At 40.0% G+C, this 27476-nt stretch overlaps 1 protein-coding gene across 1 annotated transcript; it reads right to left on the bottom strand.

The window, feature by feature from the left end:
* Positions 1 to 775: 775 nt before the first annotated feature.
* MAGOH (mago homolog, exon junction complex subunit) lies at positions 776 to 26492 on the bottom strand. The gene is made up of 5 exons (XM_069232648.1): positions 26330 to 26492; positions 14877 to 14935; positions 6616 to 6726; positions 1759 to 1841; positions 776 to 1030 (listed from the first exon to the last, which is right to left on the bottom strand). Exons 1-5 carry the CDS (start codon positions 26415 to 26417, stop codon positions 931 to 933), a joined length of 441 nt encoding a protein of 146 aa, XP_069088749.1. The 5' UTR covers positions 26418 to 26492; the 3' UTR covers positions 776 to 930.
* Between the last annotated feature and the right edge of the window lie 984 nt (positions 26493 to 27476).

Below are 27476 nucleotides of genomic sequence, written 5' to 3'. Positions count from 1 at the left end.
CAAAAAGCAGCTGCACAAACATACGTTAAGGGAATCCACCCAGTAGCACAACAAACTGATATCGGACTTGGTCCAGGCAAATCAGAGGATAAGTGAAAGCATTTTACATCCAAGTACAATATATTTCATAGCATACACAAATTCATATATTTCAAATATGTACATAGATTTTACATTGCATCTCAGACTTTGGTAAAATGTGACAAGCCTTTACGGTGATTGCAAACAATGTACTACAGCTGGACTGGATTTTCTGTATCTCACATTAAAATGCCCGGCCATTGCGAAATACTGGAAAGACACTTTTGCAGTGCTGGACAAAATTGTTAATTCCTAGGGAATATTCTCTTCTTCATATGCACTGTTAGGCTATGTAAAAAAATGGCTCCAGTCCCTGCAGAAGATTTACAGCCATGCACATATTACTTGCGAAGAGAAGACACCCATGACAGACTAAATCCATGTGATCTATCAGCTGGCAGACGCTTACTCAGTTATAGTCCATTCTATAGCCCGACAACAAGACTTCTGGTACCCACTTCAAAATTACTTGATCATTAGAAGTGAGACTGAACAAGGATTTCCTGCTGTATTCCACTGGAGTCATATGCCCTACCATGTAGGTTTGAATTCCCTCTGTCGCACTATAGCAGCCGTACCACACCATATCCAGATTCATTGTTTTGTCAGTTAGCACTGACACACTGGCTGCTTTGCATCTCGAAAGTGCAAACTAGGGGTTTCAAGTGTCACTTAAATGGAAACAGAAAATGTGTTTTGGTTTCACCAGTATTTTATTAAAGGATTAAATTGGGGTTTGTAAAAAAATTTGAAAACTTACATAAAAGTTCTTAGACAAAAAAAAAAACATTAAAAAAAATAATAACCCAGCCCAACCCACAACAACATAAAATAATATACACAGAGTATTTAGATTGGTTTGATCTTGAAGTGTAAACCAATTAAACTGAAGACGAGACATTTGAGGTCCTGCACCAGGTAGTAAAATACTCGTAAGCCTTCTGGGTCCCTAGAAAGAACACACACGACAAGCATTAATTTATCAAGTATTAAAAGATGTTATACAGAAAACCTTGAGATTAAAATGATAATAAATACAGTAATCTCTTCCCTAATTAGTCGTTCCCTGCAGATGGCAGTAATAATGTTATGATATGATATTATCGGTACAGGCAAACATCAAAAGTAATATTCTGCTAAGAAAAACAAATCAAACACCCTCAAGTGAATATATTCAAAATGTAAATGCATTCCGCCCCCTAAGAGGAGCCTAGTGCTGGATAAAGAAAGTCTTCATTTTTTTTTGTTTAGCTAATACAGCCCGATGGGTGTAAATGCCCGACTGTGGTAGATGGACAATGCTGCAACTTTACTAATAAATGATACTTACAGCTATCTAAAATGTCTGCAATATTTTAATTCATCATATAAACAAATGTTTCTACTCTTTTGGCATTTTTGCCCAATATTATGTGTACCGAGCGATGTGTCCTACGCCAGTGAATTTTGTCAACTAGCTAGTTGGCAGGTTGCGGTTTTTTTTTTTTGTTTAAAAAAAAAAAAAGAAAAAAGCACAAAACCCAAAGCTGGTTCCTAGCATCTAACAATGTTTTTATCGACACCCCTTTGCCTCATAAATGTTCCGTTATCTGATATAGCAAAGCATCCTAGTTCTATACAGTACTACACCCGCCAAAACCTAAAGATGCTAATCATAGAATGCTGCAGGCAACTTACTTTGATTGGTTTACATCAATAAGGGATCCAATTTTTGAGGTGGTGAAAGAAATGTGTTCATCTCCAATCACAATTTCGAGTTCCTGAAGAATAGGAAAAACACAGGGGCCATCATGAGTACATAGCACAAAACATTTTAATTTAGTTAAATTTGCGTATTTCATCAAGCCATAAACATACCAACCACTTCAGTGAATCAAAAACACATGATGCCAAACATGCATTTGTTCACTCATGTCCATGGATTTTAGAGTTAAAAGTGTGCATGTGAAAAGACTGATACTAAACATTTTAATATGGAGTCCAAAACGGACACCTTTCCCTCTGATGATATCCTGCAATTCAATGACATACCTCATCTTGTCTCAAATACAAGAACTAACTTGCACATTGAATGGAGAAGAAGGTTGGCTAATAATGCGGTCCTCGTTTTACCATTTCAGCAAAGGGTTGCGGTAAGTTTATTTTCTGAAACAATGAAATGTGAGCAGCATGTATGCAATGGATCAGATGGGAAGACGGCACACCAGAAAGGTAAAAATCAGAGATTCAGAAACAGATCAGAAATGCTTTCTCCTCTCTACTCATACACTATAGAAATTGGCTGTACAGATCATTAATTATTATCAATTTATTCATCAACAACCCCTTACCTTATAACTGTGCGATTCTCTGCTATAGCAAAGCAGCATATTCACCTTCACTATTAGTTACCGTGCACACATCTGCAGACTCCCACAGCTAGCAAGAACAGGCATTGGCAAAGCCAGTAGGTATTGCAGTTAAGACCTATCTGCTTTGCCAAGGCCTTTAGGCTATTCTCTACGGCCGTGCTTCCCAAATGTTTTAGGACCGCAACCCAATTTTTAGAACAACAAACTTCTGCGACCCACCTACCTGCGATGAACACGCGATGGGCTACTTTTTAATGTAACTAAAGCCTTGTGTGATAGTATACTGTCACAGACAGCAGATTTTCCACTGAAATGGCCACTAACTTTGCACAGGCAAAGTTTACCAATAAAACTATATTGGGCACAAATAATATGTGGAAATCCAGTTTCAGTGAATATTTATCATTTGTGAATCACCAAGTAAAGAGTCTTGATTTGTTGTGATCCTAATAAAAGCATTTTTCCCATCAAACTTCAGCATTACAAAAAATGTACTTCATAAGTCGTAACTGCTGAATGTACACTGTTCATTTACAGGTGTTTACAGTTTGTTGTGTGTTACAAGAACAAAACAAAAAAAAACACCATACAGCCTTTCCTGTCACACTCCCTGTACCCCAGCTAGGCTGCCATTTTAATCATTTTACATTTCTTTGATTGTAAAGTGAGAAGAGTCTGTAAACATCAAACCCTCAAATTAAAAAAAAAAAATAATAAATAAAAAAAAAAACATAAGCAACAATTTGTCAGAAGACACAGCCTAACATTTCACCACTGTTTTTAAAGAGCAGCAGATGTGGCACGCTAAATACAGAATTGAAAGGCATGTTTATTTATTGATAGGCCTTTCACAGCTCACCAAAACCCTGCGACCGACCCACTGGTTGGGAAACAGTACTCTACAGTTACAGGCTTTTTTCTGGTGCTGTGCAGCATCATTGAATAAATGAAAAAAGCTATGATGTTAACAGCCGAGGGCAGCTGCATCATTCCAATGGTGTACACATCCCTGATGATACATCCGTGTACGGCGCATGCAGTCTCCAACAGATTGAAACTATTTACTTTAATTTTTTGTATAACTGACGCCATTTGGTTCAGAATATAAAAAAAGCAAACATTTTGGCGCCAAAGCATACAAAAAACAAGCAATGGAATCGTATTCGCATTTGCTTGAGTGAGAGCTAGTGGCATTGTAAAATCATAACTGGACTATTCTTGCCACATAAACTGGTCAACGCTGCCTTATGATTTAATCTTTTCCCGCCATATAATTCCAGTGGTCCTGCATTTAACTAAAGACCTCGCATTAACCTTCTTCCTCTAACTGCAGCAAAAAACTAACATGTTGCTATTTAGGCATCCTAATTTAAACTGCCATGCTAATTCCAATAGAATACCACTTTCACCACCTCGCCATCAGAGTTGCTGGCGGGCTAACACAATTCCCAAAAAAGACACAAGACAGCCACAGAGGAGAAATAAACTAGAAGGGTCAAACAAACATATTGAGGGTGTTTCAACAGTCAGAGCGTAATAAGGATGTTAAATTGGCCTGAATCATGGTCATAATTTTAATAAGGAGAGATTATTAAAAACATATACAATTATTATCTAAACCTTTATCTGAAATAAACATTTGGCATTAGACTTTAATACTAAACAAAGCCCCAAGAGGGCACCATAACAAAAATATAATTTGGAAGAGATATGGTCATGCATCCATACGGTTAGTCCCTAGAGGACATAACCCCATGAAAAAAAAACAGGAGAAAGTAATGCAGTGTAACCATATACTTAGCCCCTAGGCAACATTTGTAGGGCTAGAGGGCCTACTGCAATATTACATTACAAACAAGGCTTTTAAAACAAAACTTCTCCCAGCTCTAAAACAAAAGTTTTAGTCATGAGAAAGCTTAAAAGATACTGAATGGTGGGAAGGGTTATAATTTTGGGATCCCCCTCTAACCTATTGTGGGGACCCAGAGATGATGTAGACAGAGCGTTTTGGTGTTCTAATTGTCCTAGGACCACCACAGGCTGAGTTATGAGCAAAAATGCTTTGTAAAAGTAATGCCCTGCAAAGCATTATGGGGCACGTTTCCATAGTGCAGTGAATATTGTAGTATCGGCTCTCCTGTTGTGCCGGGAGAGATGCTTTTGCTTTGAGGCTGTTTTAGGTGGAACATTTACCAATTTAAAGTTTATTAAGGGGAGAGCCACAACAAATGACTGCTTAGGTAACTGAACAACGTGACCAGCGCTCAAATACCGCTGATCGAGTTCATGCTGTCGTGCCTGTTCACGCTGAGAGCACCATGGCCGGCATGCAGTACTAAGGGGAGAGACAAAAGAAAACAATAGTTCGCCCACACTAAAGTATATCGGCAATCATGCATTAATCCATGTAACAGAGGCAATCTGCAAGGCATGACGAGAACAGCCTCATGGCAAGATAGACGTAAAGCAATTACCAATGACAAGCCTCGAAAACCATCATAAAATGGTTACTAGACCTGCATGTCGAGTAACTTAAATAATCTACTTGACCTAACTGTAATGTACTTGACCCGTAAACTGGTCTCAAATTGTGTGGTCCTAGGCAAATATTTTATGTTAGAGAGTCGCTTTTTCCTCCATTCTCATATGTGCGTGCATTTTCAAATATTTGAGTTCAGCATTTCTGCTGTACAAAAAAAACTCTTGCTTGATTAAACATACCAAAACATTTTCTCCATGTTTGATAAGAACTAGCCCACATACAGGTTACACATGATCCGTGACTTGTCTTAGTTTACTAATAACATTGCCATAAGCACAGAAGTATTTCCCAGCTTAGGTTTTAAACACTCACTTTTCATAAATATATTTCTAAAGCATGATGTGGTTGCACACTGTCATTTACAGACAGTAAATTTCCAAGAAATGTCCACAAACCTTCCCACTAACATGCAGCTTTGCTGATAAAACTATGTAGTGTATTATTAATCTGTGAAAACTGGGTTTCAGGAAACATATTTATAATTTGCACAACACCAAGTAAAGTGTTCCTATTTGTTTTCATCCTCTTAAAAAATAAATGTCACCACATTAAAAAACAACAAATGGTCTTTCACAGCTACAGATGTATCTTGAAATGTTTGAACAGTCGACTTATTTATTTAAATGCTGGGTGTTAGGAAAAACCCACACAGCCGTTCATTTCACACTTGTTACAGCAGGTCAAAGACGCCACCTTACAAAATCCTGGAACTCTGCAGTCAGAATGAAAAAAAGAAACTGAGTTTTGACCTCTGTCTCTGAACACAGAGCAAATTTAACAAGAACAAGATTTAAAAGGTATCTTTTTCACTTTCTGACTGAACAGAACACCTGTTCCCATCTGGGCCTTCACATTATTACAGAAGGACCTCTGAACTGAATATATTTTTAATTTATTTCAGGTTAGGCAGGCATGGTTTGATTTGCTCCTAAACTGCGCTTTAATAAGTAAATGCATTTTTCTAACCTCTACAGAGACGTGAAAAACTAAGATGCCTAACCTACAAAGGAGAACCCCACAAATGCCATGCTAAGAAAGCAGACAATATTCTTCTCTGGCTTGACTACTACCCAGAAAGATCTCCTGCTGGACTTTCAAACCCAATCAGCCTGGGATACTGCTAGAAGTGGACAACGTTCTTATTCTGAAGTGTCCTTGGAGACTAACGTACATAAGAACTATTTCCTCTATTTCAATTGTGCTGTTTTTCACATTCCTATGGAGTGTCCTGCTTACCTTCGTCATGACTCATTCGCTGTCTTCTGTCTTACCTTCCCCTCTCCCCCACGTCATGAAAAACTCCTCCACCCGCACCAATTTCTCAGGCTGAAGCTAACTCACGAATCTACACTGCAAGTCTGCTTAATGCTCTCCCTTTGCCCTATTTTTGACAAATCATGACAGTGTATCTCCAGGAGGCTATTTTTATATTTTACAAAATGTTATGTGCAGGAGTTGAAGCCCCTCATCTTTTGGCCAAAAGTTTCTTTTGTAGCTGACAAAAACATATATGCAAGGGGTCAACCTCCTCTGATTCTTCCCCACTGCTCTTTAAATGGTTCATGGAGCGTCTGTCAGCTTCACCATATAAAACAAAAAATCATGAGTACATGCACCAAGAGACTAATCAATTCTACTGACCTGCCTTCCTACTCTGTCAGGTGGTGGCCACAAGGCATCATCTTCCTTTGTGATTTCACTGTCATCAATGATTCGCTTTAGTTCTTCCATAACACTTTTATGTACATAGGCCTAAAAGGCAAGAAAGAACATTTCTGTAATATTCCAAATAAATGCTTTGGCAAATGTTAGCAAAAAGTACTTCTAAACATGATTGTGCATGCACCTATCTTACCAACAGATTTAAGTGCCTTTAGGGAATTAAAAGTTTCAAAAGGAATGTTCTTTCAATACAGTTTTCAGCAACAGTGCTGCTTGACCAGGGACTGAAACAGGAAGTGAGCTACACATAACAAGGCAAAAGATAGCATGGCAAAAAAAAAAATGATTAGCATAAATGTGTGAGAAATATAGAGGCAGACCACAAATGAAAAAAGGCATGGAGCGGAGTATGCAAAATAACTGCACAGGAAGATATGAGCTGAGCTTCAGGAATAAGGACAAAGGCCAAACTATTAATAAGGGCTAGGAAACAAGAAGCGGCAAAGCGGCATGGCTGAAGTGTCTGGAATTGATATAGGTGTGGTGTTGAAGCGAATAATAGACTGGACTATTGGGAATATTCTATAAAGAGAGATACATACTGCAAACATAAAGAAAGGCACAAGTGCACTTTGAAGAACAGTATATCAAGGGTACAGTATGCTTCCCCATACTTAAGGGAGAGTTAGGATTGGATCAAGGAAAACTGGACTATTAAATGTGGCAAGCAGCGGGATGAGAGCACAAAATCCATACATCCCTAAAACTATAAGGAGCTGTGGTTGGAGTCTGGGAAAGTGAGCATTCAGCAGAATTATAGAAGAGAGTTTCATCAATATTTGTTAATACAGTATGTTAGCAGTTCTTAACCTTTTGACACTTGTGGATCCCCAATGAATCATTATTGGAATCTGAGGACCACACCGGAGCTTATTACTGGAAGATGGGAATCCCAGCCTAAGCCATTTCTACCATTTGAACTTTAAAGCAATGCACAAGTATACAGAAACAAGTATGCACCAAAAAAATACAAAAGTGCCGAAACATTTAATTCATTAACAAATACAGGAAAATACTAATTTTAATGGGAATGTTTGAGCTTTTCGAAACTCGTTTTTTCATTCTAAAAGACGAATCCATATGCTAAACTCTAGCATTTCAATTTCTCTTCTTTACCCCTAATGCATGCTCTCTTTTTGTCGGCTCTTCAAAAAAGACCACTCATTGTCCATACTCTGCTTTACTTGTGCTACCCCAATGAATCACGCTAAGGATACTAAATACATTTTTCCACTCTAGTTTCAGATCCCTTCACATTTGCGAAACTTTATTACATTTTCAATTTTTCCGCTGGTTTCTTTATCTACACTTTATAAAATTGACAGCCAGTAGATATTTACTCAGAGGTTTTTGGGTTAATAAAGGAAAAAGAAATAAGGATATCTAGGGACATGGATCCACTCATGGGGATTCGCAGATCCCAGGGAAAAGCAAGGCCCCAATTGGCAGGCCGCAACCGAGAGGAAAGTTTTGGCCCCTATTTTGTTTGTTGCATCCGATCAGGGGAACAAAAACGATTGATAAGTATACATAAGGGGTCCTGATAGAGATATCCTGACCCCACAGGAGACATGGAGGGGTTCCGAGGCAAAAAACTGAATTGTTTTCCTGTCAAATCACAAATGCCCCACTGTGCTCAGAATGGACCCCTTTTAAACGTGAAAAAAAATGAAGAACAAACATTTGCAATGCAATAGGTCTTGCATTTTCTTGAGTTGGAGCTATTGACAATGTAAATTCATAACTGTACTTTTTGTGCCACATAAACTGGTCAACCATGCAGCATAATTTGGTCCTCTTTGCCACATAAATCCAGTGGCTTTGCATATAACTAAAGCACTTCCATTTACCTTCCTCATCTATCTGTAGAGTAAAATTGAAAACAGGGTCATTGGCACCCTAATTTAAATCTGCCATGCTAATTAGAATTAAAAACACTCACCGCCCAACCATAAGAGTTGCTGGCTGACTAACAGAAATGCTGGGCGAAGGCTAAGAGTAGAAATATCAATAAACAAGCAGCACTATAACATTTTGTGTGTGACTATGAAGTACTGTGAGACGTGGAATAGTGAGGCATGGTTTTGTGTAGTGGAATTATGTGGCACAGTGTGCAGTGGAAATGTGTATACTAATTATGTGGCATTGAGTGTGGAGTGCAATTATGTGGATTGGTATGTTGTGAAGTGATAAGTAGTGGAATTAAATTATGTGGTATACTGTTGAATTTTGTGACATGAGGTGGAATTTTGTGGTGTGGTTTGGATGTATGTGGTGTGTTGTGTAATTGTGTTGCTGAGTTGAAATATGTGGTTTGTTGTTGAATTAAGTGGTGTGGAGTTGAACTGTATGGTGTGGAATTGTGTGGCGCTGAGTGAAATTATGCTGTTGGAATTAGGTGGCATGGTGTTCAGTGTACTTTTGTGGATTGTTTCTTTGTGGCATAGAGTGGTTTAATGTGGGGTGTATTTATCTGATATTAAGGTGAGTGTATTTATGTATAGTTGAATCATGTTGCATTGATTGGTTTTATGTGGAGTGTAATTATGTTGTGTGGTATTGAATTGTGTGACAGTGAATTGTTTGGTGAGAAATTGTGCGGTGGAATATACTTTAAAAACATAAAACCCACCCTAGTCTGGCTTTGTAACACAGTGAGACCTTGAGAATTAGCTGGAGATTTGTGTGATACTTTGAGAGTTTATTTGAGGTGCCTTGGCTTTTTAGTCCCAGGAACTTGGCTCTAGTGTGTGCCCATGGTATGGCACTTTGCTTCAATTCCGTCTCTCTAGCGTCATTCTCTGCAAGGTAGCTCTGCACCGTAGGTTTCTCTTGCGTTTATCTCTCCTACACTATTTTGTTCCAGAGATGTCTATCTGATGTCTGACTCTGATATAGATCAGTGAGTCAGACAGGTAAATGTAGAGTGTCTGCATAACATTCTGACCCAGAGTGTTTGCTATTTTATCTGTCTATTGTCTGATACTGTTGTTTATCATAGGCTTTGTATGAGCTGTCGCCACTACAGTATTCTGTCAGAATTGTCTTTAGTATGTGTGCGAGCTATGATGCTTTGTTCCAGAGCTGCATCTGCATCAGTCTCTGCTACAGTATTCTGCTGCAGAGAAGCCAGTCTCTGCCAAATCCTGCCTCAGAGAGATCTGTATCGAGTATGTGATATTTTGCACTTAACTGGATCGGTCTCTGGAGTGAATTCAGCTAGCCCAGTGACAACTCTGAAGTGTGTTTTTTCAGCAGTTGAAACTTTAAATGGAGCAACCAGGATTTGACACTCTGTAAGTCACTGACTACTGGGATAACTTTTTAGGTCCCCTGTAATAATGAAAAGATCCATATTGGCTTTAATTGAATAAATATTGTCAGGAGCCGTTTCAATGGGAAAAACTGTGTTGATTGAGAATCCACAGGACTAAACTAGACTGAAACCAGCACAGTTTGATGTTTTTATTTTATTTTTACCAGTTTTATATAGAGCAAAAGCGACCCAAAGGTATTTCAGCTCTTTACATGAGCACCAGTTACATTGCAAAAAGCTACAGTCAATTTTTTTTTTTTTTTTTTTAACACACAGGAAGACTTAGAGATCTGCCCAGAATCACAGAATGTAGAGTTGATGCCAAGATTTGAAACGTGTCCCCCGCTCAAAGTCGGCAGCTCTGGCCCTGATGCCACACACTAACCTGATATGTTTGGAGCAGACTTGGGTTTTGTGCAGCAGAGTAGTGTAAGCTTTAACATAATGATTCTGTCATGTAGTCAAAATCGATTTTTGAATTTCTTGGGCTGTATGAGCACAGCTGACCTATTATTTAGAGGGCATTCACCCGAAATCATTGCACCCTGCAGAGTGTGTGAACACTTCAGCACCCAGACCGCCAGGGCTTCTGCAGTAGTATATGGTCTGACTGCCCAGGGCTGAGGGCAGAGCTTTAGCCAGCAGGACTCGAGACACAGTAGGCTACCAGGCAACAACCCTGCTAGCACGACCACCCCCCCCCCTCCCGGTATAGAAAGCGTGCGAGGAGTTGCAGGATGGAGCAGCCACTCTTGGCAATAAAAAAAAGTCAATTCAAAGTGTCATGCCCGGACAAACGTAAAGCACTTACCAGTGTCAAAGGATTTTTGAAAGGCAAGCCCACGAACGAGTGAAAGTGATGGGTGTGAGGTAGATACCAACAGGTCGGAAAAGCAGCGCTTGAGTGCGACTATGCTCAACCTTAAAAAAAAAAAAAAAAAAACACACACCACATGCACCTAAACGTGTGTGGTGGTCAGATATATGTGTGGGGGAACGGGGGAGGGCGTGCGGGGTTGGTTGATAGCAGATGGTGGTTGTATTAACGTGCAGTAATTACATATTACTTTACATTAAAAAAATAAAACCATAGGAATTCACTAAAAATAACAAAGGTTACAGAGACGTTTTAGTTAGGATGATGTTTTACCCACATAAAACCACAGAAATTCAGCAGTTATAGTTTCTTCACATAAGTAGAGCTATAAACAGCTGAATTTCTATGGCTTTGTATGGGTAAAACATCAACCTAACTATTAACATCCCTGTAACCTTTGGCTTGTTCAGTGGATATGGTTTCATTTTTTACAGTCGCGGATCCCCCCTGCCCTCACTTCCTGCAGTAGGCGTCACTGACCCCAGATTAACAACCACTGCTATATGTTGTGCTAAAGGGTGTTTTAATGTTTTACAAAAAAATCAATCTATTTTCCTTTGTGGGGGCTTGTTAAAGTTAGGGATTTGACATTTGGAAATGGGATTTATTATTTGTTCCCTTGATAACGGTATCAAAGGTTTGCTGAACATCTCCCAACTGTAACTGAGGGACTGAAAGTTGGAGTGAGAACATTCCTGAGCGGCTGAGATAAGCACAGAGGGGATGGAAGGATGGAGAGGAGGGAGGAACTGGAAGGAAAATGCCATATTTTAAGAGTGCTATTTTTTCTTGGTTCCGAAGAGATACCTGGGGAAGAGTGCAGAAGGATATACAGTGAGAAGGAAGAAGTGAACTGATTAACCAGACAAGAGGTGAGACAAAAGGTTTTCATGGTTTCAAATGTGTGTTTCTTGTGTTTCTTATAAAACGTCAAGAGTTTGGTTAATCAGAAATACAGGAGCAGCTTACTGTTGTTTAGAAGCATGGGGCTAGACATCTGTTACCTTAGTTGGATTTGGACATCAATACATTACGTTTGCAAGAAGCTGGAACAGAAACATGACGATCTAAATTGCTTAAGTTGGGAGCAAAAAGTTAAAGAAATATTATGGGTGACAGTTGTATAGATGCAAGATGAATGTAAACATTGGAAAAGACTAGTTTGAATGGGCGAGACAGCTAATGCATTTAGAACAGAATAAAATAGTTGCCTGGTAAAGCAGCAAAGTTATGTTAAGGAAAGAGGTATCTATCGCTCGACCTACACTAGGCAGAAGATAAGCAAGCAAATGAATATGGGATAAAAACGAGGGAAAAAACCAAGTGAACTTGCTGAGCCTTATACATATCTAGTTCCACGTGTCAGACTAGTTGGTTTATACATCACATTAGTCATGATTCCCATATCACTGAAACATGAGATAGATAAAAGTGTTTTCTAAAAAACAAAAAAACACACCACAAAAAGTTTGCAGAGGGTCACAGCAGTAAAGAATGATCCCTGTGAAAGCAAGCAGGAAAGGATTCAGCGCACCAAAAAAAAAAAAAAAAAAAAAAAAAAAAAAAAAAAACAAGGATAGGTGAGGCTAGTCTGGGCTCGAAAAATGAACCAGCGTATGACGGAATCACTGAGATTGGAATAAATCTTCACTCTGGACTCAAAAAGAAAACAGAATAATGTTAACAGACCATCAGGTCTAGTGCCTTGAATAATCTACGTGGCCTCAGAGTAATGCACTTGACCCATAAGCAATTCAAATTGGGCGATCCTATGCAAACTTTTTCTTTCACTGATTCACCTTTTTTTACCCGCATACAAGAGCACCTTCAAATATGCAAGTTCAGCATGCCTGCGGTACAAAAAACGTGCATTTGATTTAAAAGGCTAAACATTTTCTTCATGTATAGCAGAAATTTAACTCACTTAGGAGTTCACATGACCCCGGACTTGCGTCTTAGTTCACTAAAGCCTCATCATCTGGACAGAGGCTGGAATGTCCCTCATTACATATTCTCACTTAAAATACATGTATTACTAAAGCACTACGTGATAGCAGTGTCCTTTATAAACAGACATTTTCAATTGATATGGCCACAAACTTTCCTGCTGATAAGCAGTTTTTCTGATAAAGGTATACAGCATACAGTGTGTGGAAAACAGCAAATATTTATCATGTGCACATCACCAAGTAAAGTATTTCCATCTGTTTTGATCATATTAAAATCGCTAAAACACTTCAGAATTAGAAATAAGTGCTTTCCTAACTTTTTAAATATATTTGTACAGTTCATTTACAATCTATTTCCATGTTTTGTGCCCAACACCATAACTCTGCAGTTAGAGAAAGAAAAGAAAACATCAATCTTCTGGATAAAGTAAGCAGGAATTTGTAAGGAGCCATAAACTGAAATGTGTGTCTTTGAATGCACTGTAGATGAAACAAGATGTAAAAGGCATCTTTATTGCTCATTCACTTTGGCTGAACAGAACACCTGTGCTTTGCCCGCTGGAAAATAGCTTGCTCTTATCAAATCTGTATCGCTATAACAAGTGGGCGAATAGATTGCATAGATACATATGGTAAGTTACACATCTAATAAGAGGTGCAAATGTTGGGTGCACAGCTATTTCGGTACAGAATACAGAGCACAGATCATATGTATCCCCATACTGCCGGCCTGGCATTCATACAAAAAAGTACTTGCAACAGAAACAAGGCTAGTCGAGTACTATTAATAAGGATTTAACATTCCACAAAGCCTAAAGAAACATTATAAATGTAATAGGAACAACCTAAATTCTGAAATGTTTCTGTCTTGAGACACCAGGAATTTTTCACAAAATAATACAAAGAGCTCCAAAAACAGTATGATTTTTTTTTAGCCCACTTATTGAACAGCATTTTACTGGCACAAAACACAGTGACCTCTAACACTATTCTCATGTTCAGATAAGGATTACCAAACTATAAGTGAGTTTTCTGATGTGGTGGGGACACCTGCTTTTCTGTTCTGATAAACCTCTCAGTGACCTCCAACACTAGCCTCAGGCCCAGATAAGGATTTTTCTTTTCTTTCTTTCTTTTTTTTTTTTTAATGAGATTGGGACTCCTGCCTTTTTGTTCTGATGAACCTCTCACTGGCCGTTACATTTCGTTGAATATGTCAATTAGCATCGGACGAATATTAAGGTCATAAAATGCATCTCATCTTTTTTCAAACAATACACTGAAGACAGCTCTTGATTAGTCCATCACAAAGAACTAACAATCAAAACCAGACAGGTTTCTTACAAGTCTAAAGTCCAACACTGCAAGAACGTTGGCGAAGCAAACAGAAAATGCTGGTTCACTTCCCCCATTAAACTGTAGCACTGAGCCCAGCAAAAGATCAGTGCTCAGGTGCCCAATCTCTTGATTGCCCCACACACTGAAAATGTGCCTTTGGCATGCAAAATTCGCATGTGGCATTCAGCTTGTGTGAAGCACTTTCTATGGGGCACTGAGGTAATCAACCATATCACCTCTCATATATTCATTTTGCTTTACTGTGTCCCTTTGCATAGCTTCATTTAATTCAGACTAAGCAGCCTCCCCTAGAAGGACTCCCGTCTATCAGTTATCAGCCAGACTGCTTTCCATCTAGAGTTGGCTAAAGTGAGAGTACAAAAATCTAGAAAAATCCCTTCTCTTATGGCACTCCACCAATCTAGAATACTTACTTGCCTCATCCCGTTGTTTCTGGTGCCAGCACAACCACACCTATCTTTGCTACTCAGAAGACTTCACCTCTCCGGCTTGTCAGATGTTGTTCTTATAATGCACTATTTGTTGTTGCCCTTAGAGTTTTGATTTTCACTTGCTCCCTCTACACCCCACATCCAAGACACCCTGTTGGAGGTTTGTAAATTGCTTCACTGCCCAGTAGTCTAGGTATGTACTATGTAAATAGGTTAGATAAAAAAAAATAGTTAATAGCATACAATACCTCTTTTCTGATCATGACATCATTTTTGTAATTGCTGTTGTTGGCATATCTTAATTTACCTGTGGAAACAAAAATAGACAAATTAAATGTCACATATGCATAGTCTGTCATCTGTAGTTTAAAATTTACAAAAACACATTTGTCCATGAGAAATGGACAAATTGTCAAACTATTTAAGATATAGTGTGACAGATCTGACTTCTGCACTGCTTCTATTAAAGGTAATGTTATATGGTGTCATTCACAAGCATGCCTTTCACACGTAAGAGGATAACATTTTTTTTTTAATAAATAAGGGGTTAATTTGGCGCACCATATAATTCAACATCAGTTTTGAAATTCAACACAAATATTTGTGATCACTGTGCCACATGAATGACTCTAAAATAAAGACACGTTTGACAAACATGCTTCTTTGCCCGCAAGTATTTCTCGATCCATATATTTCTCAATGCCAGTACAGTGCTGGAAAGTTTGATAGTTCAGGCCTTTGTGATTTCTTGGTGAGCTATTAAGTCTTTTTTCAGGACATGGGAAAAATGTCAAAGAAGTTTAGGTTTCAGCTGTCTGCCTCACCTCAACATTATTTTTTTTTGTTACGGGTGGGCAGAGCTCGTGGAGTTCTTCTACTCCGCAGAATTATCTAAAAACTCCATGAAATTGCATGGAGTTCCACATGTGGCGAAATACCGCCCTAGGCTGCTGAGGACAGTGAAACGAGGGAGGCCTGAAAACAGAGCTGGTGCCCTCAGCAGCAGCTTGCAGCCGCAGTTTGCTGCAGCTCGACAGCAGCCAACACAGAGAAAAAAACCTAGGTAGGAATCCCCTTGGCAGTGTAGGTTAAATGGTGTCTTTATAAAAAGTGCAGCCCAGTTTTTCTTTGGAAAGTTATGGGCGACATGTATTTTGATGTTATTGTCGTTTTTAATGTATTTTGCCAGAAAGGAAAAAAAAAGTAGAAGAAATAAAACATTAGAAGTGAAATTAGCAAGGAAGATGTGTAATTGAGCTACGGACGAGCACCACATTTTGTCAGCGAGATGCAAAACGCCTACAGCACCTGGTATTATTGTTATTATTATATTACTTCCACCCTCACTGTGCCTTTTGTTAGACTTTGGCCTATTATTAAGTATTGACGAGTGGCTCACAGAAGTTACTGTTGACTTTTAAAAACCTTCACGCGGAACAAGCTCTCGAGATTTGCTTGCGACTTCTCGTTACCATAGGATCTGCTTACATAGCCTTGATTAACCCTGAGCTTCTCGTGTGCTTCAAACTATTCATATTTCGAACACTCATGGTTGTCTCGGGACTGGTAGCATTTGTGACTCCTAGCACCTCTTACGCAGGCTCGTTCAGTGCATGCGGTGTTCTACTAAAACATAGTTTGTTTTTTACTGAGGGAGTCCGTCAGCTTCTATACTGGAATAGAATGTTTCAGTGAGCTAACAACTCACCCAGTTGAGACTTCTCATCATACGAACTACTTTATTATCAACTAGATCCTGAAGGAGACACTCTGACTTGTTATTGGGCAGATTATTTTACAGAAAACTAAAAATGGGCGTGAGTCGTCTATTATTCGGTGAAAGGTTTAGAGAATAAAAGAGGACTACTTCTAATAGAAAAAAATCATTTTTTTATAACCCGGACTGAAAATGTGTTACTTTATTAGCTGGATTTCGAAAAATCGCTGCCTCGTAAAGGTAGTGGCTGAGGCAACAGGGAGTAAGAGAAAAAGCAGTTGATGAAAGGAGAAGTGTCTTTGCAAATGTGTGACTTTCCACCTGTTTCATGCGTGGCACTGCCAATAACAAGTAACTGTCAAATAAACCAGGCAGAACGAAACCCTCTCCCTTCTCCTATACTGGGCCGCCCACTTGACAACTAAACTCAGCATGTAGTCTGAACCCCAAGGATAAGCTGTGTTGGCAGTGGCACAGTTCCTTTAAGAATACTGTATTATGTAATTACTCCAGAGAGTGCAGACACGCCTGCATAAGCAGACAGTCTAATTACAGTGAAAAGTCTTGTCCACAAAAGTGTGGCTTGATGTACTGCTAGAACCTTGGAAGAGGCAGTTGGTCCAGTAATGAAGTTAAGTTTGGTGATAATAGAGGGGGGGGGGGGGGGGCGCCTGGCTGCACTACGATTGTCTAACCACGATGTAAACATGCACAACACAGCAGGAGTCCGTGTGCGTAAAACGCATGAGAGCCAGGACTAAAACCCGTTTTGTACTTGTGCGGCGAAGATGTGATATAGAGGGGCCAGAGAACGAATGCTAAAGTCGAGAAACGCAAGCGTGGACAATCATAGTCCAGAAATGTCTTTGTAGCCCTATGTTAGATGAAAGGTGATATTTTGTTTTGTGGGAACATTCTCTTTCTTAGAAGTGAGCGTGCAGGAAAAATGAAGGCTACAGCCATGAAACTTTGGGTGCGCATAGAAACAAATAACATCTGACTCCATAATCATTTTTTTTTCTTTTCTAATTACCATTAGGGGTGGGTGAGTGGTGCGCCGGTGAAATCCGCTACACTGCGTGGAGCGCTCAAGACTCAGTGAACTCCGCCAGAATAGCAGAGTTCACTGCCCACCCCTAACTTTTTTATTTCTTTTTACAATGAGAGTCTTGTATTCCTGAAAACAGATAGTGCATTAGCAAGCTTTATAATTGTTGCGGTGATATTTTTGCTCACTTCTGTAGCATACAGGTCACTGTGATCATCACTGGATAAGTTTCACGCTTCATCCAAATATATCAATCAAGGGACAAAAGTTTCTCATGGTGTGATCAATTCTGGTAGCCTCCAAAAAAGCTCATATGAACATAATCTTACAAAGTACAGAGAAATGAAGGCAGCAAGAAGGTACAACTTGCACAGACCATGCATAGCACAGTAAGTGGCTAAAAAGTTAAGCAAGTGTTGGCAAATATCACAGAGCAGCCTTACTAGAAATGTGCTTATTCACAGATTGTGTGTCGTGTGTTTGTGTCGGCTGGTGTGAAGAGAAGGATTAAATGGCTAGCTAGAATAGGTAAGTGAATAAATGGATGGCTAGAACAGCAGGCACATGTAAGAATAAACAAAGGGTATGTATGAAGGCACTAAACTCTTGAGAATAAAACTATCAGAGGCTTTTCTTTGCAAGGCAAGCAACCTGAAAAGTATTCCCGGTTGGGGGACGCCGCAGAAAGAGGGCGTGAGCTGCTCTGGGGCAGGATGGAGGTGAGGAGTGTGAACGGATGCGGAGAGCAGTGCCAGGTCCTCTAACGATAAACATGCTCTATGAGTGCCCCCACACTTAACCCATACAATTTTACCATTAATGCCCTCTAAGGCTGTTGGCAGTGACCCACCATCCATTGCTCTTTCACCTCATTTAGAGTTGAGCACCTTAGTCATTTTTTCAATATCGTTTATTAAAACCTCGCTTGCAGATATATTCATGATAGCCAAAATGGAAGATTTTCACATTAGTCTCCTCTGCTGCAAAATCTGTGTTGCTCTCCGCTCTGCCCCACCACAAAGTGTGGGAAACAGGCGCTGCACAACCCGTTACTCGTATCTCTGGAAGAATAGAGGGAGAAAGCTACCAGAGGAGCGCTATACAGCTTTTGTGAGGCCTCTTCAAGAACACCCAGATCAGATGGTGATGCCTGAATAACAGCTAAGCAGGTCCTACTGCCTACAAGGCAGGGTGCATGGTATTTAAAAGTAGGATATGTAAGCGTTTAATGCTGAACATGCAGTGAAAAGGCCTCTAAAGCTATGATCCTTGTAGCAGGGTCGGAAGTTCCGTAGGAATACACCGGGATTCACAACTACATTTAATAATGTTGTCTCTTTCTAGGAAACAACTACAAATTTCTTTCTTGGACTCAATGATGGGGGATGCTCCGATAGGTTGGAAAAAATGCCCAGATGATGAACTCTGTAGACGTTGACATGCAACAAAGCCCTTTAAAAAGGATTCCTAAAAATATCATTGAAATACTTTAGTAAAGAACTCTGGCCAAACCGGGCATTACACAGATAACAGTGTTTTGTTTTAAGCAGAAACATTGTTATTGCATTTTTAAAAAGGTAACAGTACTTAACTGCAATGTTTAAATACATCAAGACATATTTAAACATTGCCATCTTTATAAAAACATTTGTGAAAAATTCTGAAGGGGGCACAATGATTTGTAATTTTTCAACTGGGGGGGGGGAGCGCGGCGCTACAATGTTTGGAGACCACTGGTCTATATCATGGCTCATCTAGATCAGCAATGAGAACATAATAAAAGATTCAGAACTTTGTCAGACTATTCCTACATGTAAAGCCACAAGCTCAAATCTTCCCTGCGTTGAGGGCCCTACATGGGTTACCGGTTGTCATAAGATCTGCCCCAAGCTGCTTCATATCACCCACAAGGCACTAGATGGCAAAGGACCACTTTTCAGTATGAAGAGAAAAAAAAATCACAACGCATATCCAACAAAGGAACCTGAACCCTAGACTAGCACACTATCTTAAAATTCGAGCATACCATAAACAACGGGTGGGACATCTTTCTCTTTGCAGGTAGCTAAACAAAGAGTCTGTTATTCCTAAACACAAGATCCACTAACAACCATTTCTGCTTCAAAAGACTAGTCAAGAGCTACTTCTCGGCTACATGATCACAATACTAGCAAAAATGTACAGAAACAGTACGAACAAGACATTGAAACTATGAATAAAATAATAAAAATAAAAACTATCTATTCAATGCATGTATATTTGCACTGTGCTAATCCTATGCTTAAAAACTCTGCTAGAAAAACACACATTTGAGGTGAGCAGATTCAGAGTGTTGCTGGTGTTGCAAGAGGCTCCATAAAGAAAGGCTGCTCTCTGCCTAAACATGGAAACTATCCGGGCTTCCTTGCTTCCTGTTTGGAATAATTTATGGGACACTGTGCCCAAAGTTGTTTTGTTGCGATATATACACACACACACACGTGTACACACACTAATCTATGTATTAATAGAAAAAGTATTAAACCTGTTATGTATGTAGCTATGGTATGCATATGGATGGGTGCACCGACGTGTTTAGGCTCTGTATAGGGATGTACCAGAATACAGTGTATGCACACACACACACACTTTTACATATAGACGTGCATGAACAAATGAGATCTATACTTTTTTGTGAAAACATATTAAAAAAAATATTAAGTAATGAATGTTTATGCATTATATGTAACATAGGTAAACAAGTGTCCGTATATGGGTTTATGCTTCCTTGTTTGATAATACATATATGTCATTATGTAAATATGGTTACAGTGAAGGTACCTTTATATAAGGTTATAACAATCTTTACAATTAAAATATAAAACAATTATCAAATTGCATATGTATATAGGAATTTATGAATATTTATTCACAACATGACTCTGCCTATCTGGATTTCAACTGTTCTGTGCATTAATATGAGCTTAGGCTTTGTACACTAATGTACCTCCATATGTATGTATGGAAAAAGTGATATATATATATATATATATATATCTCCACACACACACACACACACACACACACAGACCCACTGTGTGAATACATTTTAAAAATCCTTGTGTTAGGTATATAACAATAAATATAAATTCATGCATTATTACATATAAAAATATGCCACGGTATGCAGATGAGAGGATATGGGTTTATGCTTTTATTTACGATTTGTGTATGTAAATATTATAGGGAAGGTACCTGTAGGATTATAACACTATTTTAAACATAAAAAGTAGATTCATACACAACGTACATGCGTGTCTCTGAAAATGTAAATATTACTACATTTATGTGCATATGGGTATATATAGGGGTTTATGTCTTGCACAGAAACAATACTACGAGCAACGTATGTGTATCTATCTATATATTTATGTGTGGGCTTGTCTGTATGCATATTAATTTTTAGATATTTAAAAATAAAAAACACCCCTGCATGCCCCTCAGTCTCACTCATCTTAAACCTTTTTTACTACTATGGACTCCCAAACATCCTTCCTACCTTTTCCTTCTTCTTATTCAATTTATCCAACTAACAGCTGCACATGTCCACTACTCCCAATAACATTTACATCTTCCCTTTTACTAATCCACCACAGTTATCGATCCATAAACGAAACACTAAATTAAATTCATGAGATTACAAAAGCACACACTTAAAAAAAAAATAACTAAAAAAAAATTACCATGTCTAATCCTACAAGGGAAAAGGGTGCACATATTACTACTTTACTACATATTCACATTTATCCTTGGGTTCCTAAGCAGTGTGATACTTGCTGCAAGGCGCTTCAATACCTCGTCAGAGGTGATATATAAATACAATTTATAATTACAATTAAATGAGAAAAGGTATCAGAATAAATCAACTGATCAAATTCCTCAACAGGCAAAATGTAAATTGTTTTTTCTTCTTCTTCTTACCAGGTTGTCACCTAGTAACTGTCTATCACCATACAAAAAAAATAATCTACCAGTAGCAAAGTAGAAAATGAACTAGAAAGGAAAAGACAAAAGAAAGTAGCTGTCAGAGCACAATAGTTCTTTTCTCAGATTAAGTGATAGCCAGCACAGTGTTTCAAGGCAAGTTAATTAGCTCCAGTATTACTCACTCACAAGATTTATGTGATAACTTTGCATCTTTTTTTAACAGTAAAATGTCCAAAAAGGTTTGAAGATTTTGGTGGGAAACATTCTACCCCAACGACTTAAAGTATCCAAAAATATATTGCTGAATCAAAGATGAAGTATGATGATGTTCATGGTTACATCAGACAAAACTTGTAACAACATGAAATGCTATGCACACCTCTGGATTACCAGATGATGTATGCTTGGCACCGTGGAAAAAAGAACTATACTGTGAGCTCTAATGCTTTTGTACAAAATATTTAATTAGTCCTTAACTAATCCCTCAAGTTGTGTTCCTTGTTTGTGGTAGACTGCACTAGTGAAACTCATTTTAAATCACCCTCCCTACACCCAAGAGTCTTAAGTAACTATTGTCCCATAGTATTGCTTCCTTTTTAGGTAAAAATGCTTGAAGCAGTTGATGCATTTTTAGAACCTAGTAAGCTGGTTTACCTCCGCGTAGAAGTACAGTAGTAGTTTCCATTGTAGGCATCTTGTGCTTAATTGTTAATCAAGGAGAAACAAGTGCCCTGGCCTTGCTCGATTTCTCGGCACCTATTGATGCCATCGACCATTTATTTTGGTCTTAAGCCGGGCTGGTATTGGTAGAAAGGGCACTTCTTGAAATTAATTACATCCTGGAGTCTTTGTTGCGGTGTACTGCTGCAGCATTACATTTTGTCACCCCTATTAAACATATACACGATTCAATGAACTAAATGTCTTCAGAAAGCTGGAACCTTTATATGATACACAACTGATCTTCAGAACAATTAAAATCAGATTCTTCTGTCCTAGAGGGCAGTTTAACTTAATTGCTTGTCCCTTATTTAACAGGGAACATATAACTTCATGAAACTAAATCCTGGTAAAATTGAATTTGTTAATTCCTTCTGCAAATACTGGTCAACTGGGGGATGTTGGGCCGCAAGCAATTCAGAATTGCCAGCTCTTGCTAGTTCAGGCCATTTATACTCTAAATAAATGACATTCAACAATAATAATTGTTTTGATCCAGTCGACATTTGGTCATTGCTATTCCAGTTGTCGAAACTCTCAAAAAATATATATGATTCAATGGACTTTAACCGGGGCAAAATACTGCAGTCTGACTAAACACTCACAATTCAAAGAGGTCTCACCTAACTCCTATTTTAAGTCAGCTTCAGTGATAGTCAGTAGAAAAGAGCCAAGTTTAAATCTACAGTGAGCATTCCCCAACTAGTTCCCCAAAGCACTCCAGATTCTTTGTAACTTTTCTTTTTATTTCCACTGACTGCAACTCTTTTTGTCTAGATCATGTATGCATAGTTTAGATACTCCACTTCCACAATCGCAAGCTCAGTGCTCTGAAATCCACTCCCTGTTACTTCGTATTGAATCTAACCTTCTCTGTTTTAGGTTCTCCGTTAATCGGTAGCGCATAACTAATGAGTACATAATACTAATTTGACTGGCTAGTCTTACTGTTCTTAGCGAAATGAGGCTCTGGCAAATGTGTACTATAAATGTTACGCATAGTACATGTAAGTCTGATCTATGGAAATGATGCAACAAAGAAACTGAGTCCTTGGTGTGAAATAAAGGCCTGAACTGCTATTGAATATCTCTTTCAGTTGTGACCCAAATTTAGGGAATAATTGATCACGGAACCAGCAAAGGGGAAAGGTGTGAGTCATGAGGAGTTAAAGTAGGACAGCACAAGCAGCTGTAGTGTTCGCTACAGATAACTGTGTAAACTGTAAACCACAGTTTCAAATACCTAAACAGTCAATTCAACCTTTCCTCATTCAGTGGTTGATAACATAAGTACTACTGACTTTGGTATTTGTGAATTATTATTCCTGTGTTTAGTTAAGGCGGTAGATAAAACCCAATTACAAAAATGCTAAAACACTGAAGTCAGAAGTGGTGCTGCCTTATACACCTACAGAACTGCAAACCAGGTAATGTTTTTACCTACAATCCCCATTAAGTGTGGTTCAAGATATAGACCACAGGAAAAAAATGAACCGGATACATTTTCATTGCAAAAAAGGAATACAGATTGCACCAGACCTGCCTAACGATACAGTAGCAAGATGAAGGCATTTTTTCTCCACCACTGTAGTGACTACCTTGCTCAACCTCCCACAAGTAAATAAAACTAAGAATATAGTGAAAAAAAATAAAAATCCAAGCCAAGTTAAAGGTTGAGAACGTGCATCATGCGATTTACAAGAGTAGAGTGGGATCTATGCGGATTGAATTGGTCTGGTGCTCTTCATCTGACATCAAATGTTATGTTTCTATAAAATACAAATCAGAAAGGATACTTGCGCAGATCGGTTTTACCAATAGCGTTTCCCCAATTGCCATAGACTACAGACGTTTCCCTGTAAAAGGTGTCAACATGGGTTACCATACTGCGTTGTTCTGAACGTTAAAGGAACCTAAAATATTCTATTCTCCCTCAATTCGTCCTAAAAGGAATGAGGCCCTCATGACGACTTCGGCAGTCTTTTTGACAGACCGCTGAAGCCGCTGCAGCCAGCAGACCGCGATATTACGAGTGCTGGCTTCTTTCTGCCATTATTGAGGCAGAAAGCAGCCACCATTTGTGCTGGTGGTCTGTGGTGCAGAGGCGGTTCCCTCGCCATGCCAGCAGGACTCCGCCTGCCGTATTACGAGCCGTAATCCCCTCCTGGACGTCCTCCACAACTAAAGAGGTAAGTGGGCTTTCCGGCGGGAGTGGTGGTGGTGGTGGTGGTGGTGGTGGGATGTGGTGTGGTGTGGTGTGGTGTGGTGTGGTGTGGTGTGTGAGTGCACGCGCGCGGAGGGGGTGCTGAATGCGTGCGTGTCTGCCAGTGTATATATGTGCGTGCATGTGGGTGTGAGTGCACGTATGCTGAATGAGTGTGTATGTGAATGCATGCGTGCACGCAGGGGTGGGGAGTGCCTGTGAGTGTGTGGACAGGTGGGCGGAGGGAGGGTGTGCATATGGGGGGACGTGTGTGTGTGTGCCAGCAACAGGAATGAAGATTCCCGTTTCCGGGTGCGTGACCGGCAGAGTTTTCGTGGCATGGTGATCACCACGGAAAGCCTGGCGGTGTGCAACCTCGTAATCCCAACGGCGAGTTGGAGGTGCTCCCCACCGGCAGCGGCAGTGTGACTGCACCAACAGGCCAGACAGAGTTGTGGAGGCTTGGTGTCTGCCAAGCCTCACAACAAGTAATGTGGCGGTTCTTACCGAGGCTTGCGGTCTCATGACCGCCAGCCTCGTAATGAGGGCCTGAGTTGACAATAGTCACATGAGAAATAAACCAGTCATTACAAAAAGAGCAAGGGAAGGTAGAAAATGTACGCGGCATCGCCTATCACTAGCCAACAAATTATAGACTCCTATCTGGCTTGCCCCTTGAACTCACACAACCCGCCCTGCCTATTCGTCCTTGCTGCTCATCTTTAGAATGATGTGCTAGCATAAGATGATCACAGAAGCTCTTCGGCAGGCTCTCATTTCTCGCATTGGAAGCAATAAATAAAGTCTTTAAGCATCACAAATGTGTCATAATAGAACACGATTATTAACCAAAGCCATCCTATATGGAACAGGAGCAGCCCGTCAAACAATAAATGCCTAGGCCAAAATGTTAAATTCGTTACATTCCTTACGTTATCTGAAGGTCGTCTTACTGGAATGTACGTTGACTCAACTGACTTCTTCAGCAAAATGACTAGCGAGTTAGAGTTTTTTTTGGGTTCCCAAGCATGGCTGCCCTAAAGAACAAAATAGGAACTGGTCCTTTGGTCTGGTTTTCAAATTTGAAAAACAAATCGGCAGTCGATGCGAATCCAAATGACATACTCCACATAAATGTATCGCAAAGTTCTCTTTAGTGTCGACCCGACCAATTTGTCCCGGGAAATCAGTTTTTCAAAACGGTGTGCCGGTGAGATATATGGCTACCAGTCGTGGATGTGAAAAAGGCAGAGAGGGAATGCTACATTTGCCAAAATAAATTTAAGGTCGTCCTGGGAAGCACATATTAACGATCACATTTTACCCACGCTGCTTTGTCTATTAAACACCTTGTCATGTCCACAGTATAAGATCATTAATTATGTTACATTATCCACATGAAGCATATAATAGACAATTCAATGTACAATACGTAAGCCAGTGTGTGTGTAAATTAACAGTAGAGGGCAGAGCTTGCGCTTATGGGTACGCTCATAAATAGCCTTACATCTAGTGCCCTCAATATCCACTCCAAAGCGCCACCCCTTACCCCCTTACTTTAACGACAAAAGATCATGGACAAGGGGATATGGACGCTATAAGCAGACCACTCAGAAACAGGTGCAATGGCCTCCTTTAGGCTTGGACTCATGGCTCCAAATTACTCCCCGCTTGACATGTACTTAATGGTGGGATTTACCTAAATAAACTGCATGGGGCACCACTGCAACAGATCCATATCTAGAGAAAGGTGGGCTATGAAGTGGGGGTTCCCGGACACCCATGCCTCTTACGCAACCGATAGGACTCCAGGTGTTAGACTGGGCTTAATAGAAGAACTACCACAGCACAGCTCCTGGCCCTACTGAAACCAGTTTTTAATATACCTTCAAGCAGACGCCACTCGAAAGGCAGCCCGAGTCCCTATCAATATGCACGCAGGGACCTTGGCGATAATTGGAGACCGTGACTTCCCCTGGCATCGGGTATGCGCTCAGACTACTACTGTAGGCACTAGAAGCTCCCCTCGAGCATCCTCAGAACTTACCATCTGGCCGAAACTCAAACTCAAGGAACTCGTGACCGAACTTTCCCTTGTGCCCTACATAGTATCGCAGGTAGAAGTCGCTCCCCATGGCCACCACTCTTAGACCCACAAATGCAGCACCCCCGCCGGCAGAGCACGAAAGAGTACAACGGGCGCAGAATAGTGACGTCAGAGCGTCGCATCGGCAACACAGAAAGAAGGGCAAATAGTCATAGAAAAACGTTCAACAGAAAAACCAACTGTACGAATTGACAACGATAGGAAAGAAAACACGACCATATTTCTGTCGTAAAACCTTTCAAATATTTTTTCAGCAGCTATGTGACAGCCTCATAATGTAATCTGCGCTTGCATCTGACAAATTATTATTGTTTTTTAGGCTGGTGACCGATTTTATAGTACAAACTTTAAAGGCCTATATCATGAGCTACCGTAGAAGCACCAGTGACCAAACAATACTTGTTGCAAAACGGTTTCGCTCATGCTTGTTTCAAGAGATCATCAAGTGCAAGCGGCTCAGGGCAACTCATGTCTTTATGCTTAAACCAGCGCGACAAGGATGACTCTTCTGGCAGAGTCCCTCTTGTGCAACGCACAGCACGGAGCCTATCCTACCTCCTCGTTTCAGTCATAAAACAGGAAAACAAGCATTTGCAACACAGTAGGCCCCGCATTTGCTCGAGTTAGAGCTATTGGCGTTGTAAGGGCACTTCTCTTGCGTCTTTAAATTGGTCAACCCTGCTGTTTAATTTGGTCATCTCTGCCACATAATTCCAGTGGTCCTGCATGTAACTAAAGCACTTCCATTTACCTTCTTCCTTTATCTGCGGCAACACATGAAAATATTGACATTTAGCAGCCTAATTGAAATCTGCCATGCTAATTAGAATAGAATACCACTTTCACCGCCCCATCATCAGAGTTGCTGGCCGCATAACATAAATGCTGAGGGAAGGCTAGGTGTAGAAATATTAACCCCTTCCCCGCCACAGACGTAATGGTTACGTCCATGGCAGCGCCCGTGTGGCGCCATGGACGTAACCATTACGTCCTGAATGCTGCCCTCGGGAGAAGCGCTAGCGTTCCTCCCGAGGGCCGCCCCCCCACCCCCCTAGGTCAGGGCTGACAGGGGAATCCCTTCCCCTTC

Source organism: Pleurodeles waltl, chromosome 4_2 (assembly GCF_031143425.1).
Source record: "Pleurodeles waltl isolate 20211129_DDA chromosome 4_2, aPleWal1.hap1.20221129, whole genome shotgun sequence".
In the NCBI taxonomy this organism is placed as follows: domain Eukaryota; kingdom Metazoa; phylum Chordata; class Amphibia; order Caudata; family Salamandridae; genus Pleurodeles; species Pleurodeles waltl.
The sequence above is the reverse complement of the archived record's forward strand: the minus strand, read 5'-3'. Positions and strand labels throughout refer to the sequence as shown.

Coding starts and splice junctions, on each gene's coding strand:
- MAGOH (XM_069232648.1), bottom strand. CDS start 26,417: ATGGGGAGCGACTTCTACCTGCGATACTATGTAGGGCACAAGGGAAAG. Junction 14,936..26,329: donor GTTTGAGTTTCGGCCAGATG/GTAAGTTCTGAG, acceptor TTGTTTCCACAG/GTAAATTAAGATATGCCAAC. Junction 6,727..14,876: donor ATGTCATGATCAGAAAAGAG/GTATTGTATGCT, acceptor CTTGCCTTTTAG/GCCTATGTACATAAAAGTGT.